The sequence below is a fragment of the Glycine max genome, chromosome 13 (genome assembly GCF_000004515.6).
Source record: "Glycine max cultivar Williams 82 chromosome 13, Glycine_max_v4.0, whole genome shotgun sequence".
NCBI lineage: Eukaryota > Viridiplantae > Streptophyta > Magnoliopsida > Fabales > Fabaceae > Glycine > Glycine max.
This window is the reverse complement of record NC_038249.2, coordinates 12,985,364-13,004,937: the sequence shown is the minus strand read 5'-3', so window position 1 is coordinate 13,004,937 and position 19,574 is coordinate 12,985,364. Positions and strand designations below refer to the sequence as shown.

At 36.2% G+C, this 19,574-nt stretch overlaps 1 protein-coding gene across 9 annotated transcripts; it reads right to left on the bottom strand.

The window, feature by feature from the left end:
* Positions 1–1,397: 1,397 nt before the first annotated feature.
* On the bottom strand, positions 1,398–17,726 carry LOC100778356 (phosphoglycerate kinase). 9 transcript variants are annotated; one of them, XR_005888084.1, is made up of 15 exons: positions 17,572–17,725; positions 16,996–17,171; positions 16,855–16,901; positions 15,489–15,753; positions 14,904–15,247; positions 14,504–14,789; positions 14,331–14,398; positions 13,742–13,993; positions 13,264–13,339; positions 12,902–12,978; positions 12,733–12,782; positions 12,407–12,491; positions 2,667–2,765; positions 1,835–2,188; positions 1,398–1,753 (listed from the first exon to the last, which is right to left on the bottom strand). XR_005888084.1 is itself a non-coding variant. In XM_041008667.1 (14 exons), the coding sequence occupies exons 2-14, from the start codon at positions 17,150–17,152 to the stop codon at positions 1,970–1,972; spliced, it is 2,025 nt and encodes a 674-aa protein (XP_040864601.1). In that variant the 5' UTR covers positions 17,153–17,171; positions 17,572–17,725; the 3' UTR covers positions 1,398–1,969. The 9 variants fall into 9 exon arrangements, 7 of the variants coding, with proteins under 7 accessions (XP_040864601.1, XP_040864607.1, XP_040864605.1 ...); XR_005888085.1 differs by having other exon boundaries at positions 1,398–1,723; XM_041008667.1 differs by having other exon boundaries at positions 1,398–2,188.
* Between the last annotated feature and the right edge of the window lie 1,848 nt (positions 17,727–19,574).

The window sequence follows — 19,574 nt, the reverse complement described above, 5'->3', positions numbered from 1 at the left end:
TCCTTTTTAATTGACGAACCAAATGAATAGTTTGCTGTGATTCCTTGAGCACAACACATTTATCTTTATTTACTGGATTTTCTCTTTTTCCTGCATATTCAACATGATAATATTTTTTTCTCATTTCAAACTACCAAAAAGTTAAATGAGAAAAGAATTTTCTCTCTCTCAATAAATACCCAAAATATCCTTAAAATTAATAAATAGATTTTTTATTATAAATCAACAAATTAAGACAATAATATTTTTAAATATTACATTTTTCGATATTTTTTCATTTTTCATTTTTTGACTATTATCATAACTAACATTGTCTTTATACTTGCTACAAGAACAATGTTTGTTAACTACCATCCTAGTCACTGTTGTTTTAAAAAGTCTCATCACATTATACGTAATATATAATTACACTTTTTTTTTATAAAAAAAAAGAGGCTTAGAAGTTTAACTTACAGGTTCAACAGAAAAGAAACGAAAGATTGGTGGTTAAAAGAAAACATTTCAAATTGTAATCCTTCCTTTTTTTTGTAATTTTTTTTACTTTATAAATATTTTTATTTTCAAACATTTACATATGGGTTCGTCATGAAAAAAACCAGTAAACTTTCAGCAATTTTTAATAAACTGCAATATGAATTTGCTGCTTAATAGTCACTTACACACAATAAGAGGTCACCTTAAGATGTTTTTTTAGTGAAAATTTTAATGATCATATGGGAAAGACTTAAAGTCCAACTTTGAACAATGAGATTGAATAGGAATATTATAGCAATATGAGATTGAATAGGAATATTTTGCAAGATGATGCCCAAGACTTAAAGTACAACATAGATAATGCCCAAAAGTTTACTCAAAGTTAGCCCCATTCAGAAATTCACATTATAGCAATATGAGATTGAATAGGAATATTTTGCAAGATATTCATTAGGTCGATTAATCCAGTCCTCAAAGTCACCAAGTTGATTAGTTGAATCTAGTGGCACATCAACTTGGTTACTAAAATCTACCATCTCATTCTTATCATTAAATGACTTTAAATCTCCAAGTATGAGTTGGCTTTGATAGATGTTTCAATTGTTTATATATGGAGATTGGAAGTTTTTGAGGGAGGTTGAAAACTTGCCCCTTACATATTGGAAGTGTATAAGTTATATATATATATATATATATATATATATTATCATCCCATAAAAAATTATTATACATGCTGAATTTGCTGACTTTTTTAAGAATTATATTGAAAGTGATACTTAACACGATTTACAATTAATTAATAGTATACAAATCTTTACATTGATAGCGCATAAAAATTAACGTCAAATTTCTAAATTCAAATTTGAATTACCATAACCTTTGTGTCACGGAAAAACGTTGGTTTTGCTGTCAAAAGAAAAACGTTGGCTTTAGCATTCCCTTCACTAATTTGTATCTTCTAGACCAAAATAAAATGTATGTGCATGCAATATCATGTCATAATACCATACATAGAAATTATGATTTTCCAAGCCGCACATAACTTCGTTACAAATATACACAATGCTAACTTTGGTCATCTGTGATCCACAGTTTTGATTTCAGTGGTAAACTTTTAAGTGCATCTTTGGAGATTACCTTGAACTTGAACTTAAGGAATCGTATGCAGTTAAGCACATTTCACAATAACGTTAGAACTCCTTATGGAACATTTGACTGTGCTCATCAACAATTCCACTGCATCCCTAAACTGTAAGGAAGTTTATCCCAGCAATGAAAGCTGGATGAATACATGAGATGGATGAATCAATCCATACCATAAAAGAGAAGATTGCAAAAATGTGTAATGCTCTCATATTACCTACAAACAAGCACAACACAGCCCTGGCATGGAGTAATCATTAGCAGTGTGATAGATTCTGCAAAAAATAGTGACCCTTTGGAGTTTGGAGGGGTTGATGTATTAGCCAGATTTCTGGATTACATCATTAGCAACTCACACTTTCCTAATGTCAGATGATTTAGTAAACATCATCCGGTACATGGGGGCCCCACGCTCTAAAACATGCCTTTCCCAATCTGACCTAACTCCAAATGGGTTTTCCTCAAGCCACTCACTTTGCCCATGCTCCAAATCGAGCTTACCCTTGCCATATCTAAAAAATTGTTCTTTCATTCTTATTGCCACAGCTTCTACATCGGATTGCAGAAAGATCTGGTCAATGTCAATAGTCTAAGTAAGCCTCAATAGTAACAAACTCAAAAGTATTCAAAGAATACAAGTGAAATCACCGCTGAGCACAATAAAGTGTCACTAAACAGGAAATATAATACTGAAAACAACTATTTTCTTGTACTGCTAGGTCCATGGCTTCCACTCAGATGTGATAAGCAATTGTGTTTTATAAGATTTGTTGAAAATCAGAATTAATATTCTGATTCTATTAATAATAACAGTTTATAGGGAAATTATCTTTGATTTAGAGGAAATAGAACATCCTCTATTTATGTATAATTAATGAAATAACCTATATAAATGTGCATCTGTTGTGTACTTTGACATACTCTGACACACGGTTTTCACTCAATTTTCCTCTGTTTTTCCCATTTTAACAAGATTAATGGAGGAGACCTGACTATAAAATGCATATTGATAAGAAATTGTTTTATAAGATACTCCAAAGCCTAATTACCTTCCCATTAGGTGCTAGAAGATCCACCACTGCTTCGATTAAAGATCTCTGCAGCATCCTCCATCTATGCTCAGGTTTATTGAAATCAGGGTTTGGACACTGCAGAAAAAAAAAGAGCCAAAATAGAGATTCAGGCTAAGCAGTTGATGGAGAAAGGAAGAGAATTACAAATGTGATTACTCATTCTCATTAAATTCAGAGGCTCGTCTACCACAAGGAATAAGTTTGAAACCCCTACAACTTTTGTCCTTCCCATAAAATTTAGTTGTTATGGTGATAGCAAATTTGCTCAGAGGGTTAACCAATCATATACGAAGGCCACGACATCAAATAATGAACAACAGTCTATATTGTCAGAAGATATTAACAGGAAAAGGCAGAACCAGGCAATAAATAATTGTTTCTAGAAATTGGCTTTAGCAGTATTATTAGTAGAATGATCAGCAGATATAATTATTAGTAGAATGATCAGAAGATATAAGTACGGGTTCTTTCCCTTTAACTGGACCCCTCTCACCAAACAATGGAATAAAGTTTTGTGCTGTAGTTACACTAGAAATGTTTGAGTATGAAAATATGCACACAAAAAGGATCCTCAGCCTTAGTTTGCTGAGAGATGTATATATGTGTGTGTGTGAGAGAGAGAGAGAGAGAGAATTAACAGATAGTACAAAAAATAGTTCATGATGAAGACTACAGCCTAGCCTATGGAGACAGATTACAGGACAGCTTCTATGAGCTTCTACAACAAGCTAGAAATATAAAACATTATTAAACAACAACTTTAACACTCCCCCTCAAGCTTGAGCATATAAATTGTGTGCTCCAAGCTTGGAACATATAAAGTGGATTTGAGGACCTCCCAAGGACTTGGTCAAGATGTCTGCAAGCTGGTTGTTGGAGCTAATAAATCCAGTACTGATTTATTTGGACTGCAGTTTTTCCCGAACAAAATGGCAATCAATCTCTATATGTTTAGTTCTCTCATGAAATACAGGATTAGAAGTGATGTGAAGAGCTTCCTGATCCTCAAAATACAACTTCATCTGCTGAACATCACAAAATTTTAATTCTTGAAGAAGTTGTTTAATCCACACCAATTCACAAGTAACATGAGCCATAGCTCTATATTCTGCTTCTGCACTTGATCGGGCAACAACACTCTGTTTCTTGTTTTTCCAAGAGACAATATTTCCTCCAAAGGATACACAGTATCTAGTGGTGGATCGTTTGTCTATGGGACAACCTGCTCAATTGGCATCACAATACCCACAAATTTGGGTATTTCCATTATCTTTATGCAATAATCCCTGTCCTCGAGTCTTTTTGATGTATCTAAGAATGCAAATCACAGTATTCCAGTGGTCAATGTGAGGATCCTGCATAAATTGACTGACAACTCCGACTAAAAATGATAGATCAAGCCTTGTAATTGTGAGATAAATGAGTTTCCCAACCAGACTTCTATACCTCTCTAGATCTAGAAAAGGATCACCTTGATCTAACATTAACTTCTGATTTGGATCCATAGGACTATCAATAGGCCTACAATTAGTCATACTTGTCTCTTCTAAAATGTCCAGAGCATATTTTCTCTGAAATGACAACACCCTCCTTTGATTGGGCCACTTCAATACCAAGAAAGTACTTTAGGCAGCCAAGGTCTTTGGTCTGAAAATGACTGAATAAGTGTTGCTTTAGTTGGGAAATTTTGACAGCATCATTCCCTGTAATAACAAAGTCATCAACATAGACAATTAGATAAACACACTTCCTGGGAGAAGTATGACAATAAAAAATAAAACTTCACTTTGCTTCATTCCAAAATTCTGAACAATTTGGCTAAATTTTCCAAACCAAGCACGTGGTGACTGCTTGAGTCCATAGAGAGGTCGATGCAATTTACACACCAAACCAGGCTCCCCCTGAGCTCCATATAGATTTCCTCCTCTAAATCATCATGAAGAAAGACATTTTTTTATGTCTAATTGATAAAAAGGCCAATGACGAATAACTTCCATAGCTAAGAAAAGCCGAACAGTTGTGATCTTGGCCACAGGAAAGAAGGTGTCACAATAATCAAGGCCATAAATCTAAGTGTAGCCTTTGGCAACAAACCGAACCTTAGGTCCATGAACCTCATCATTAGGCCCGACTTTAACATCATAAACCCATCTGTAGTCAACTGTCTTCTTCTGAGGAGGAAGGGGAACTAATTCCCATGTGTCACTATTCTCAAGAGCCTGCATTTCAACAATCCTGGCTTGTCACCAACCAGGATGATCAAGTGCCTCTTGAACAAGAAACCATAACTCAACCGAGGCAGACCAAGATAGATAATTTTTCCAGTTGAGTTTCTGAGTAGTAATAGTGGGAGTTCCAGAGAGAGGAGTAGAAGTGAGAATGGAATTCATTTTTTTTTTTGCTCAGCAAAATTAGGAGATTTATATAAAAATAGTACCAGTGGTACTAAGATTACAAGGGATAGGAAGGAACCAGCGTATCCAGAAATGGAACGAGCTGGCACAACCTAATAAAAACATAGATACATAGATCTACCACCATCTATCCCACCTAATTACAGAAAGCATCCCTCAGGCCAGAAGACCATTGGTTAAAATGTAAATTAAAATCCTTCTCCAAAGCTTTGAACCACGACCATAGTAAGAGAAGCGCATCCTCCAGCACCTTATTTCCATCGAAGGTTGCATTTTGGAAGACCACCTTGTTTCTATGTTGCCAAATAGTCCATGTTAAGGCAATCCACCAGCTTTTCCACCTTTTAGATTTGAGACCATCAGCTATGTCAGTTCCATATTGTAGGAAGTGTTGTTTAGGTGAGTGGGGCATTGCTGTCTTCAAGTTGGCCCAAGACATTGACTCCCACCATAGAGGGAGGGTTTTGGTACAGTTTAAAAACAGGTGCGCAGCCCCCTCTTCAACGGCATTGTACAGAGGGCAGGCCATGTCTTGAACCATGACTTGTCTTATTCTAAGATTAGATTTGGTTGGTAATCTATCCCTGATCAATCTCCACGCGAATACTGCTGCCTTGGATGGAATCTTTAGTTTCCATAATTCCGCAAAGTCAACATCTTGAATTTCCTCTATCAGCTCCCCCCATAGCACGTGATATCCGCTTTTAGATGAGTAGTATCCTCCTGGTTCAGGCTTCCAAAGCCATTTGTCTTCCCTTTGAGGATGAATCTGCTGCTGACTTATCTCCCCAAGAAAGCTATCCGCCATTGCTATTTCAGAATCGAAGAGAGGTCTCCTCCAATTCAGCTGCCACTCCCAACCTAAATTTGTGATTGTCCCCAGCTGCTGAATGGTTTGCTGTTGATGGCATGAGATCTGGTATAGCCTAGGAAATTTATCCCTTAATGATAGGTCAGTGTTTGTCCAAAGATCCTCCCAAAACTTGATCCTATCACCCCCTCCCACCTTCCAGATTGTTTCCCTTTTGAGAGGTAAATTTCGCTGCAGTTGCTGAGATTTGATTAGATCCTTCCACCATGCAGAATCTTTGCTTCCACTACTCCCTTCCTCCAATGCTCTCCACCCTCCGTACTTAGATTGCAGAACTTTAGCCCATGGTTCCTGTTGGCTGTAGAACAGATCCCATCGCCATTTGCCTAACAGTGCTGTGTTGAAGGTTCTGAGATCCTTGATACCAAGACCACCCTTTGCTTTCGGCAAGCAAACAGTTTTCCAATTAACCCAAGCAATTTTCCTGTTGTCCGCTTCCCCACCCCACAAAAATCTGCGCTGCAAGCTTTCAAGTTTGGCTATTATTTTTTATGGTACCCTGAAAAAAGAAAAGTAATAGATAGGAAGAGATGATAAAACAGCATTAATTAAGGTCACTCTCCCCCCAAAGGATATGTGTCTGTGTTTCCAAGCGGCAAGTTTTCTCTCACATTTACAGATTATGGGATCCCAAAACTCCGCACGTCTTAGGTTAGCCCCAATGGGGATGCCTAGATAAATGAATGGCAAGGACAAGGTCCTACAATTTAGGTAATCAGCTGCTGATTTTGTCCACTGAGCAGATTTTCCAATGGCCCCAAAACTACTCTTTGCAAAGTTTATCTTTAATCCGGATACTAATTCAAAACTCCTCAACAGAGACTTGATTGTCTTCACATTCTTCAAGGTGGCATCACCAAGGAAGATGGTGTCATCGGCATACTGGAGGATATTGACCGGTTCGCTGTTTGTTCCCACATGAAAACTGTTGTAGAGATTCTTATGCAATGCTTCTCTCATAAGGCCGGTTAATCCTTCAGCGGCTATGTTGAAGAGTAAAGGCGCTAACGGATCGCCTTGTCTAAGGCCTCTTTGAGGAGTGAACTCACTAGTGGGGCTGCCATTTACTCGAACAGAAACTGTTGCAGATTTGAGGCAATTGTCGATCCAGGAAATCCATTTTTGGCAAAAACCTAATCTGGTCATCATATAGGAAAGGAACTCCCATGAGATGGAGTCATAAGCTCTTTCGTAGTCCACTTTGAACACCAAGCAAGGTTTATGTTTTCTTTTAGCTTCTTCGACCGCCTCATTGGCAATGACTACGCTATGAAGCAATTGTCTTCCACTTATGAAAGCTGATTGACGCACATCAATTATCTCCGGAAGAATCTTTTTTAGCCTATTTGCAAGGAGCTTAGCCACTATCTTATAAATACAACCAATTAGAGAGATTGGTCTGTATTCATTAAGATTTTGAGGGTGACTCTTCTTTGGGATCAAGGTAATGAAAGATGCGTTGCTGCCCCTCGTGAAAGCCCCGTTTGCATGGAATTCAGCTAGGAATCTGCAGATGTCGGGCTTCAAGGTCCTCCAGAAGTGTTTGATGAATTTGAAATTCAAACCATCCGGGCTTGGGCTTTTTTCGCTACCACACTCCCAAACAGCCATTTGAATTTCATCCTCAAGAAAATTAGCCACCAGCATTTCATTTTGATGCAGACCAATTCCATGAAATCTAGTTCCATTTAAATCTGGTCTATGCTGTTCAGGTTCAGTGAACCTCTCATTGAAAAATCTGCGGACCTCCTCTTTCACGCTTATAGGGTCTTCTACCCATGTGTCATTAATGAAGACACCTTTAACTTCAGTATTTAAGCGTTTAGAATTCATCAACAGGTGGAAATAACGAGTGTTGCAATCACCCTCTTTAATCCATTTTTCTCTCGCTTTTTGCCTCATCAAAGATTCATGGCATTGAGCTGCCAGCCAAAGATCCTCCTATAGTTTTCTGCGATTCAGTAGTTCTTGATTAGACAGCTGCCTTGTGGTGCTTGCAATTTCGAGGCTATTCAGATCTGCCTCTAACCTCTACACCTTCTTAAGGGTGTCACCATAATGCTCCCTATTCCACGCCTTCAGCACCTCCTTTAATTTTTTGATTTTTACTTTGAGCACATGCCCCCCCCACCCTCTAGGTTGAGTATTTGACCAGCAATCTCTGACAATCCGATCAAAGTTTTTGTCTTTCAACCAGCAGTCAAAAACTTTAAAAGGTTTTGGGCCCCAATCAATGTTCCTAGCTCTCATGAGAATGGGACAGTGGTCCGAGAAATTCCGGTCCAGGATGAATTGGGTGCTGCCTGGCCATTTGAGGAGCCATTCGTGAGAGACAAAAACTCTGTCTAGTTTGCTCCTTGCTGTCCCGTTTGGTTTGAACCAAGTAAATCTTCTCCCCACGCTAGGAATTTCTTCTACTTCAAGATCTGCAAGCCACTCATTAAATTCGCTTATATTGTTTGCTTCCAGACCCCTGTGGGCCACCCCTTCTCTCTCAGAGTGGTGTCTAATACTGTTAAAATCTCCCATGAGGCACCATAGGCCCTCTGAATCATGCTGTCTCAGCTGGCTAATCGCTTCCCATAACTCTCTCTTGTTCAAATTATCACACGGGGAATATATGTTTACAATTGTTATTTTCTGATTGTCACTGACCCACACTCCTTCCAGAACTATGAATCCCCTGCCGCAAACTCTATGATCAGCTTTGAAGAATTGCTCGTTCCACAGACATAACAGACCACCTGCTGTGTTTATGGCCGGCTGGAATTCCCAACCCACTGTCAAGTCTCCCCACAATGCCTGACACAAGGTCTTATCAACCTGCTCCTTCTTAGTTTCCTGGATGCAAATCATATCCAGCTGGTATTTTTTTATTAGCCTCCGAATTGCAGCCCATTTAACCCCTCTCCCAAGCCCTCTAACATTATAGGAAATAATGTTCATGATAACAGGTTTCTGTCTCCCAAGTCATTTTGAGAATTCAAGGGCAAGTATCTAGTAACAGACGCGTAGCACAAAATCTAAGAAAACAAATATAGGCCAAGGGACGAGGGTGTACAAACCCATTGTCCAAACAGCACCAAAACGAAGATCTGAGGGCTGAAACAGAGAAGGGAGTGGCCGGTGACCAAAACCCAAGTGTCGTGTCAGAGTTTTGGTGACCAGAGACTGGCACGTGGGACGCATGTGATTGAGAATGATGTAAAAAATATAGGACTACATTGCTGAAGGATTTTAGAAAGGTGCTTAGTTTTTATTTCTCAGCCACTCAAAGCCTTTATATTAACACATATATATAGTACAGAGAAAGAGTGAGAGAGTGATCAAACTTCCCACACACTAAACCTAACGCTTAACATACACTCAACCTCACACATACACTCAACACTTTTTCTTACACAGCTATCTACATACAGTTGTCTTCAATATAATACTTTAACACTCCCCCTCAAGCTGGAGCATAAATTAAATGCTCCAAGCTTGGAACATGAGCTGAAGCATCTCAAGCTACACCACCAAACTGGAAAGGACTGCCTCCTGATGGAGTTGATGCTCCCAAATACAAAATTTGATTGAACTGGGGCAGGTTGCTGACTTGTGTGGAGGTAGAGGTTGCTGCTGCCGGAGTAAATGAGAATTGAGGAGTTGATGCACTGGAGAACTGGCAAAAGTAACAGATGCAGTGGATGACGATGATGTATTAAATGTGGAGCCAAATGTAGACTTGGTGGACTGCCAACTAAAGTAGAACTTGGACCACATTGGAGCTAACAGATTAGACCGGCGAAGAGGGAGCAGAGGTGCCAAGTTCAAAAGATGTGGTAGGACTTGAAGAAGGAAACAACGAATTCCCAGAAACAAAAGCTGCTGCAGGGCTAGACTTCAAAATGATTAGTACTGATTAGGAGACAACACACTCCCTCTCACGAGATGGAAGGTGGAGTCAACATTTCCAGCTTGGGATGAACAATATACGTAGAAAAATAGACAATGAAACATGCCAGAAATACATTGGCAACAAATTGAAAATGACTGAAAAACATTCAAGGACAATTGGAATATGCTGAACCATTAAGGAGAAGCCACAACACAATGCTTAACCACTTAACAGAAGCAAACACACTTAACCACCTAAAAGGTAGAAGCTAACCAAAGCTTAACCATCAAGAGCAGAAGCTAAACATGGTGCTTAACCACTCAAGACAGAAGCAAAACACAGTTTTTGAATGCTTAACCACCATAAAGGCAGAAGCAACACATCAATGTTTAACCATCCATGGTAGAAGCTTGACATCAATGCTTAACCACCATGGATAGAAACTTAAATGACTTTTTTTTTTAATAGTAGAGGTTCTTGACCAGATTGAACCCCAGGGACAGCAATTGCTTCAAGGACAGGGACAAGGAAGAAGTTGCTGGACAATTGGATCAACAAATGACCTATAGTAGGGTTCTTGACCAGATCGAACCCTGGGGACAGCGATATTAAACAGCAGACCACACAACAGATTAATAGAAGGATAGGAGACAATGGAGCTGCACAACAAAGGGTTAAGAGAGACAAATGAGGAGGGAATAACCTCAAACACCTTGAAAGCATGGTAGAAACTCCAAACCCAAACTGAACAAACTCAAATTTTCCTTCAAAGAGGAATATACACAAAAACCTTGTGAGCACTTCTGGCCAAACTAAAAGAAAACTTTAAAACAGTAGCATCCCTACCAATCTTTCTTCAAAAGTCCAATGGAAGATGTCCAAGAAACAGAAAGAACAAGGCCTGAAGTTGACATTTTTCAGAACCAGAACACAATGGAACTTGGAAGGCAACTGGAAGGGGAGCCTTGACAACATACAAAAACATACCAAACTTAGCAACTGCTTTTGAGGAAGGACTTCAAGCCAAAGCAATGGGTACCCTCTGGCTTGGTAACAATGTTGCTGTTTGTAACACAAGAGAGAGCTGCCCAGCAGAGACAGTGGCTGACAGCAGAGAAGGAGAACGCAGGACTGGCGGAGGCCATTTTTGATCAAAAAGACGAAGCCCTAACGGAGAACGAGAAGGGAACGCAAGAGCTGGACAGCAAAGGCTGAAATAAGGGCTGAAACATGCCTAGAAAAGGACGAGACGTTTGAAACTGGTCCGGCAAGTTTCCGGTGGCTGGAGGGCGGCGCGTGGACTTCACGCGCCGGAACTAGCGAGAGATGGTGATGGCGCGTGGTGGTGCGACTTCCAGGGGTGGGTCGCGCTTTTCAAGGCGAACCTAACCCTAGTCTCGCCGGAGAAAGTGGCGGTCGGAGATGACGGCGGCTGGCGACTGATGGTGGCGACGGCGGCAGACAGCGGCAGCGGACAGACAGAACGGGATCATACCCGCTCTGATACCATGTAAAAAATATAGGACTACATTGCTGAAGGATTTTAGAAAGGTGCTTAGTTTTTATTTCTCAGCCACTCAAAGCCTTTATATTAACATATATATATATAGTACAGAGAAAGAGTGTGAGAGTGATCAAACTTCCCACACACTTAACCTAAAGCTTAACATACACTCAACCTCACACATACACTCAACACTTTTTCCTACACAGCTGTCTACATACAACTGTCTACAATATAATACTTTAACAAATGACATGTGTAGCAGTGGCACGTGGGAGCGCGTGTTGAGGTTTCTGACTTCAAAACCTTCGGGGTTGGGACGCGTTGAAAGAGACGACCCAGATCTAGGTAGCGTTGGAGATAGGTCTGGTGGCGGACGGTGGCACCGACGACAGTGGTTGGTGGTGGATGATGGCATTGGTGACGGTGACCGATGATATATATATATATAGTACAAAATAGTTCATGATAAAGGCTACAGCCTAGCCTATGGTGATAGATTACAGGACAGCTTCTACAACAAGCTAAAAATATAAAACATTATTAAACAACAACTTTAACAGTTACTTTACTATTTTGCAAGTTAGCGATCAACACAACTCAAATAGAAGACACTTCAGTCTAATATACAGGGAAGGGATTATCAAAGCTTTCATGAATGCCAATCATGCCAGAAACTTCTTGTGATGGTTGTGAGAAAAATGCGAGTAGCAAACACTTAAGTTAGGTGGCATCAGAAAATTGGAACCAATGGCAGCAGCATCACTATAGTAGCTTGCTGTATGCTAATGAGCTCGTTGTGCCAAAGAAATTGCTTATTGGTGAAATAGTAGTGTATAAAAATATCACAAGATGAATGATGCCTCAAAAGGTGGTCACTACTCACTAGTAGCAGGGTTAGTAGCATGCTGCAAATACATTCATTGGTGCAAGGATGGAAGTGGCATCAACAGGGGTGTGCACATTGAAGCATCAATAGCACAGAAAGACCCACAACAGTCAAAATCTAATGTTATAATTCAAAATATAACAAAATTTAATATTGACCTGTATTGAGACAAGAACTAACTCTCCTGGATAAGAAGAAACAATAGAGTGAAATGTTGATGTTGCATTAGTAGCGATAAAGTACCTAAAATGGAGAAAACAGGAAACCAAAGCTTAGAAAGTTAAACAGAAGAATAAAATTTCAACTGTGAAGGAACTAAAAAAATTAGTGACATGATCATAATTGAATGTGTCGTTATAATAAGTCCAGAATGTTCTTGTGCCCTTCCTGGATGTTTAACCAAGATAAAATTCCAATTCATTGAATCCAATAAAAAACAAAGAAGATGCCTCATCTATTTGTACTATGAAAGCAACACAATTACCCATTCTTTATGCCAAATTGATGAATAGAATCCAGACAGCGCAAAACAAGCTGAAAAAGATGTTAACAGGTAAAAGGGAAAATAATAAATAAAGAAGCATAGTAATATGGTATGGCAAAAAATAAAAAGTCAGGGTAGAAGGGAGGGGAGGATATAACAAGTAGAGAACCTTTTCATTGATCTCCAAACCAAGGAAGTTTAAATCTTGCTTCCTTCTAGCCATTTCAAGAAGAAAGAGCCCATTGCCTGTAATTTAGAGCATATGTCATGGAAAAAACAGTAACAGAAGTTCTATTTATTTTATTCTGCTGAGTCCCTTGCTCCCTCTTCTTCTATAACAGAATTTGGGAATGTTATACAACAATTTTATGGTTAAAAGAAAATATATGTAATGACAATATGTTCACATCAACTGTTAATGTATTTTATAGTACTTGAGAACTAACAAATATGTTTCTAGTCAGAAAATTTTATAAGATGCACACATGCATGCATAGTCACAGTGAAAATTAATTTAAAAAGAAAATATACCACTTCCTATATCAACAACCAGAGATTGAGCTGGGTCAGAGTAAATGCTGTTCCAGTTGATTTCAAAAGGGTATCCCTGCAAAATGTAACTACCATAAGCAGTAACAATATCATTGATGCAGAATGTTTTCACACTTTACGTTGCTTAAAGCAAGATCAGATTTATCAGCATGATTAAAATGGAATACTAGAATCAACTGTTTACAACAACAACAAAAAAAGAGAAATACAAAAACAAAAGAAAACAAAGCATAATAATGTTGTATTTACTTGGAATCTAAGGCGCACCCAATAAACTGAATATAATCTCAAGAAACTGAGTCATCTCCAGAATTCTAATGGCAAAATCCATACAATTCAAGCATAAGAGGCACACAAGATAGTTTTGAAAATTAATGTTTTGAGAGTATACCGCTTTTCTCTCCTGAAATATATAGTTGAAGAGCGGTGTAAAGAAATAGAGTTTATTAAGGCATACCCTGTCAACAGCCATAACACCAGGCAGCTTTCTTCCTTTGAGAAATTCCCATAGAACTGAAGCATTCTCAACCATATTTATCAAGGACAATGAACTTTTTTCCTGTCTCACCAGTTTGCTTGCCATAGTCCCAACAACGGTTATTTCACAGCTGTTTTGGCTTAGTTGTTCAAGTATTCTTGTCAATTTAGATGCCCCATAGGTGTATTTACTTGAATCAGTAAATTTCACAGGACCAATCCAAATTATTTTCTGTAATGGATTCACAGAAAAAAGTTACGAGATGCCTTTGTTACATTTCAAAATGGATGGATAATCCATTTTCTTAAAATGAAAAAAAAAACCGTTATCCAAACCAATATCTAGAGTCATTGCTTGATGTGATTACATGTGCAAATTTGAACTAAAATTAGCAGAGATAAGATGCAGGCGTGAAATGCCCATCTTAAAAGATTCCCTAGAACACAAATGATAAATCAACCCAAATGTCGATAGTTATCTGAAGATACTTGAATACATATTAAGAAAATAAACCAACTGTAGCTCATGCTTGATGTCTAGTCTAGGTATAAATAAATTGCTACTGTACCTTACAATTTGTAAGCATAGAACAAATTTCTTCCAATGATGCAGGTCCAAGGTCAACAGGCACCCAACCTAATCAAAATCAAATTTGGATCAATTTTATTTACTGAATAAAGAAAATCTCTGATTGAATATCCAAGTAGCACAACCCCATTATCAATTTAAAGAAAAGCTCACCATCCGAAATTTCATGAGAAGGAAATACTTGCAATTGCGTTGGATCACATTTTTTTCTGCACCAAAAATCTTTTGGGTACAGAATCTGCACGTTTCTATCTCGAGCAAGTCTCACTATATCTAGAGCTTCATTAAATGCCTTATGGTCCACTAAATTACGAGGAACAGATACTCCTAATGCATGCATTACTTGAAATGACATCATTCCCACAAATACAAACCCTTGACATCTGGAAGCTAAAAACTGAAAGGAAGCTGCTTTATCATAGAGATTACCCCCTCCAAGCTGGATTGCAAGAGAAACAATCAGTGAACAAATTTATCAATAAAAGAACATGAGCCTTTCTTGAATGGAAAATTATTTATTATATCTAATGCTATAGTAGCAGAGTAGACATACAATTGCTACATATGGCTTCCTGCTTTCCTCTGCAAGATTCTTCAGCAGACAAAGCCTCTCCTCAAAGTGAAAACCAGCTATACAGACATAGCAGAAACGGGTGACACCAACAGTAGATGCTAGAACTTTATGAGAGTTGGAGAAGGAGTCATTGACAAAAATATCAACTCCTGACGATAATACTCTAGCAAACTCCAAACTATTAGCAACTTCCTCTTTGATATTAGAAAGATTCTCAAGAAGAAGGATATTCTCTTTCTCAAGGCCATTAGTCTTTGATAGCTTGTTAAAAGAACTTCCATGAAGTGGAACAACTTGTATTTGAAGAACTTCTGATACGAAATCTATAGCATAGAGATTATCAATTATCCAACATGTAAGCTTCCATACATAAAATAAGTCATTTGTTAATTCCATTGCCCACATTGATTACATTTTTTATTTAAATAAATTTTTTCTGTCTTTCCTTCTCTTAATAAACTAGTGTTGCTATAAGCAGTTCATATAATGGCATAATAGCCGAACTTCACCATGGCAACTGGAAACTAAAAACAAGGGTTAAACAAAAAGCCTTTAAGAAAGTACCTGCGACTGACTCTATGTGAAATTCTGGAGTATTCATATTCCAATCACTGACCAAGATGACATTTGCTCCAGCTTCATGTAAATATTTAATCGTATATGTTGCATTATAAACTGATTGATTCTTCTTGTCACACTCTCGCCTGAGCAATATGTTAGAATCAAATCTGACCATGGCAACTTTTCCAAAAAGCTCCTCCCTAGGAAATTCTCTAAGAGTTCGTATATGAGGAATACCATTCAACTCTCCACCATTACTAAAGTAAATCTAACAGTAAAACCATAAAATTTAGAGCCAAAACAAAATAAACAATCAATAGCACCTTTCATGAAAGAATATGACAGCCAGGCTTAGCCCACAATGACAATCTTTGAGACTTTTACATTACATAAATTCTAACTGGTTATACTATATGACATCAATATGATTTATGTCATTGACTCTTTATTTTCAGAATTAGGACAAAAATTACAAAACTCATACCACACAGAAAGAAAGGAAAAACTTGAGATACAAATAACTGAAACATATTTAGTACTAAATTAATGCAATAACCATTAAGCATGATTTTTTATGTATATAATATCAATCTTGGGCAGACACCCCGCCTAAGCTTTTGGAATATTTAGTTCTTGTGGTATCCAAACCTTTGCAAGTAACAATGACTTAGGAATTCATTCCTTGTAACCCTTGTCCTTCATAATTAGAGTTTCAACGCAGGGTATGATAGGCTGTGCTTTGTTTGCACTTCTCGTCCAAACTCCAGAGGACTTTCACACAAGGGGTCATGTTAGATATTAGATCCAATGCCTTAAGCTTTGAACAATTATTAGTCCATGACAGAGTATGGACGATGATCTTGGGGTCAGGAGTTAGATACTACACAACCTTGCCCTTCAAAATTGAATGTAATTTCAACACAAGGTATCATGGGCTTGTGTTTATACATTTAGAACAGTTGGTAAGAAAGAGAAAAAATACATCTGAGTGACAAAAAAGAATCCTAAAGTTGCTCAGAAACACAAAAAATCTGTCCATTTTCTTTCATATCATTCATAGAAATCCAACAACCATGATTAGAGCACCAAAGAGAAGACATAATAATGCCCATTAGCTAGTGCCTCCAGAACTTATGCATTTACTTTCTCTCTTTCTTTCTGACTTTCAACCTTTCATTCCCTTCCTACATAGTTATATCAGTTATCAAAGTGAAGAAAATGCTGGCATTTCCTCTAGAAGTATACTTATTGTATTAAATTTCAAACATTTGATCAGCTACATTATAACATGCTGAATCCTAGAATGGTGTGAAATATCAGATTCATAACAAACAATTGTGACACAAAAGGGACCTAGAAAGTATATTACCTCATGGTTAACTGAGTTTGCAACATGATTTGCTAACTGCCCACTGCCTGTCATAAAATAACATCAAATAAAAAACAGTAATAGAAAACAGAAAACAAATTAATTTACTTTTTTGGAAAAAGTTTCGTTAAGTAAAACAACCTTGCCAAGCCAGTGGGGCACCATTATACTTATGAAACTTGCCAAGATTTCCAGTATGAGAACATGTTTTTTGCTTAAACAACTTGGGGAAGTCATTGGGATATAATTTGTTTAAGAAGACAGTTCCGTGGAGAAGATTCACAAGGTGGCCCATCATCAATTTCCCAAGATTGAAGCTGCAAGTTGTAAGAGCAAGCAAACAACCAATGAAAATTGAGTAAAAGAGAAGAGAATAATAAGAATAAGAGATGGTACAATACATCATCCACTAACTCTCAGAAGCATTTTACAGACACACTCACGCAACTATTGAGTTGAAAAATTAATACAATCAGCATTTGGTCACAATGAACTTATAAAATAAAAATAAAAAAATATTTATAAAAACTATTCCACATTTGAGTAAATATTCCTTGTTAATAACGAACCAAATGAAAATCTGTGTTGTGGGTTTAAGATAGTTTTCAATCTTTCCAACGTTGTTGTTTGTTTCTCTTATATAGTTACCATTACCACTGAACAACACAAACAAGAAGCGAGACACTGATGAAAGTGTGTGTTAGAGGAGAAAATCACCTTCGAAAGAAACTGCACTGTCTCGTTTCCGCTGTCGCCGAGGGAACGGTGATTAAAATGAGATGATACCACTTCAGACTGTCGTTTTGGTTTTAATCAAAAAAAAAAAATTTTACATAAGTTTTAATCAAGTTTGCTCCTTTCGAAAACTAAATAAATCAAGTTAGCTGAACAGAAATAATAAAATTTAATGGCACTTTTGTTTAAAGATAAATGCTTATCAGTGTAATTTTTTTAATCTATGGAATCGAATTGAAGTTATTTTTAAATTATCTGAGTTTGACTTATTAATTGTTCATTAAACTCATTTGTGTAATTAAATAAATTAAACTCAAATTTGATTATTCAAATAAATTATGTTCAAATTTTTAAAAAAAATAAGATTTTTTTTTATCAAATCATTGGTTGTTCTCACAAAATATTTTTTATTATCCTTGAATTCCAACTAAAAATTCCTTTCCACGTTCATTAAGTATGTATTTAAATTGGTAGTGAGTTGAACTCATCATGATATTTGAAAGCAACATATAATTATTTTTGTGTTGAAGTCACCATGATTTTTATAATATTGAAATGTTAAAGCAAAAACATATTACAAATAATAAAAATAATTAAATTAGAAATATTTAATTATATAATATGTATAATTAATTATATTTGATTATACTAATTAATTATTATGTAATTATTTAAATAAATATATCATAAAATATAATTTCTATCAAAAAGTTCACCACTTGAACCAAAGAGTTCCATAAAGGAATCCGATCTACAGATTTCTTTGATTAAAATAGTTTGACTTATTACCTTCCCTGTATAGCTAGATAAAAGCCTCAAAATCTCCATTTTGTTTCTAAAAAATGGAGACAGCTGCATAGTATTCTAATTTTATTGGATTAATAGTAAGAAGCTAGGACAACTAATTTCTTTCATAGTTAAGGCTTCTGCATTAGGATGTTCACGATTTGAATTTTATAGCAAGTACTATATCATGTGTCTGAAAATACATGAGCAAGTTTTTTAACTATCATTAATGCAAAAATAATTAAATTATATAATATGTATAATAAGGGTGCGATGTCGTGTTGTTTTCTAAGATATATACAAATTTGAATTGTATTTGCTATTACCCAAATATTTTTATCATATTGTTATCTTTTTACTGACAATAAAACATATTTTAACTTTTTAAACAATATATTCACCACCTAAACATTGATTTCTTTAACAACAAACATTAATAAATTGAATATGTATTTTATTATTTACTTATTTATAAAATGTGCAAAAGCAACCGAGTTACCGGTGCAAAGACACGGGTTTTAGACTAGCTTTTAGCTATTTGTTGCTTCCAAATATAATAGTGAGTTCAACTTGTAACATTAAAAAAAAAAAATCAATTATAAGAATTTAGAAATATTACTATTAGAAATAATAATGATAGCTTAGCAAGGAGTTAATTAAATTAATAGAGTTATAATAGATTATGATTAAAGGAAAAATGAAAAAAAAATGAGAAAAGAACTCAATTTTGGTTAGAACTAGTGTAATACCTCGTGCCTGCATGGGTATTGTGTTTATAATTTATTATTTTCTTATATTATTTTTTATAATATATTTATCAATTATTTTTAAATTTCATATATGTTAGTATATATATATATATATATATATATATATATATATATATATATATATATATATATATATATATATATATATATATATATATATATATATATATATATATATATATATATATATATATATTCAAATAGTTTTATATTATAAGTATCTTATTATTAAAAAAAAAAAAGATTATGCATAGAAATGACAATGAATAGGACGGGTGCAAGTAGTAGTCACCATTTATTTGTCTCACTGGGTAGATACTTATCTTGTGTTCGCTTGTTACCCGCACTATACTAGTTAAGCCTCCGTAAACTTTACTTTTTAATATCCAAGGATATTTGCAAGTACACATGGATATTTTTACAAAAATA

Coding starts and splice junctions, on each gene's coding strand:
- LOC100778356 (XM_041008667.1), bottom strand. CDS start 17,152: ATGATGGGCCACCTTGTGAATCTTCTCCACGGAACTGTCTTCTTAAAC. Junction 16,902..16,995: donor TGCCCCACTGGCTTGGCAAG/GTTGTTTTACTT, acceptor ATTTTATGACAG/GCAGTGGGCAGTTAGCAAAT. Junction 12,783..12,901: donor GTTTGGAGATCAATGAAAAG/GTTCTCTACTTG, acceptor CATCTTTTTCAG/CTTGTTTTGCGCTGTCTGGA.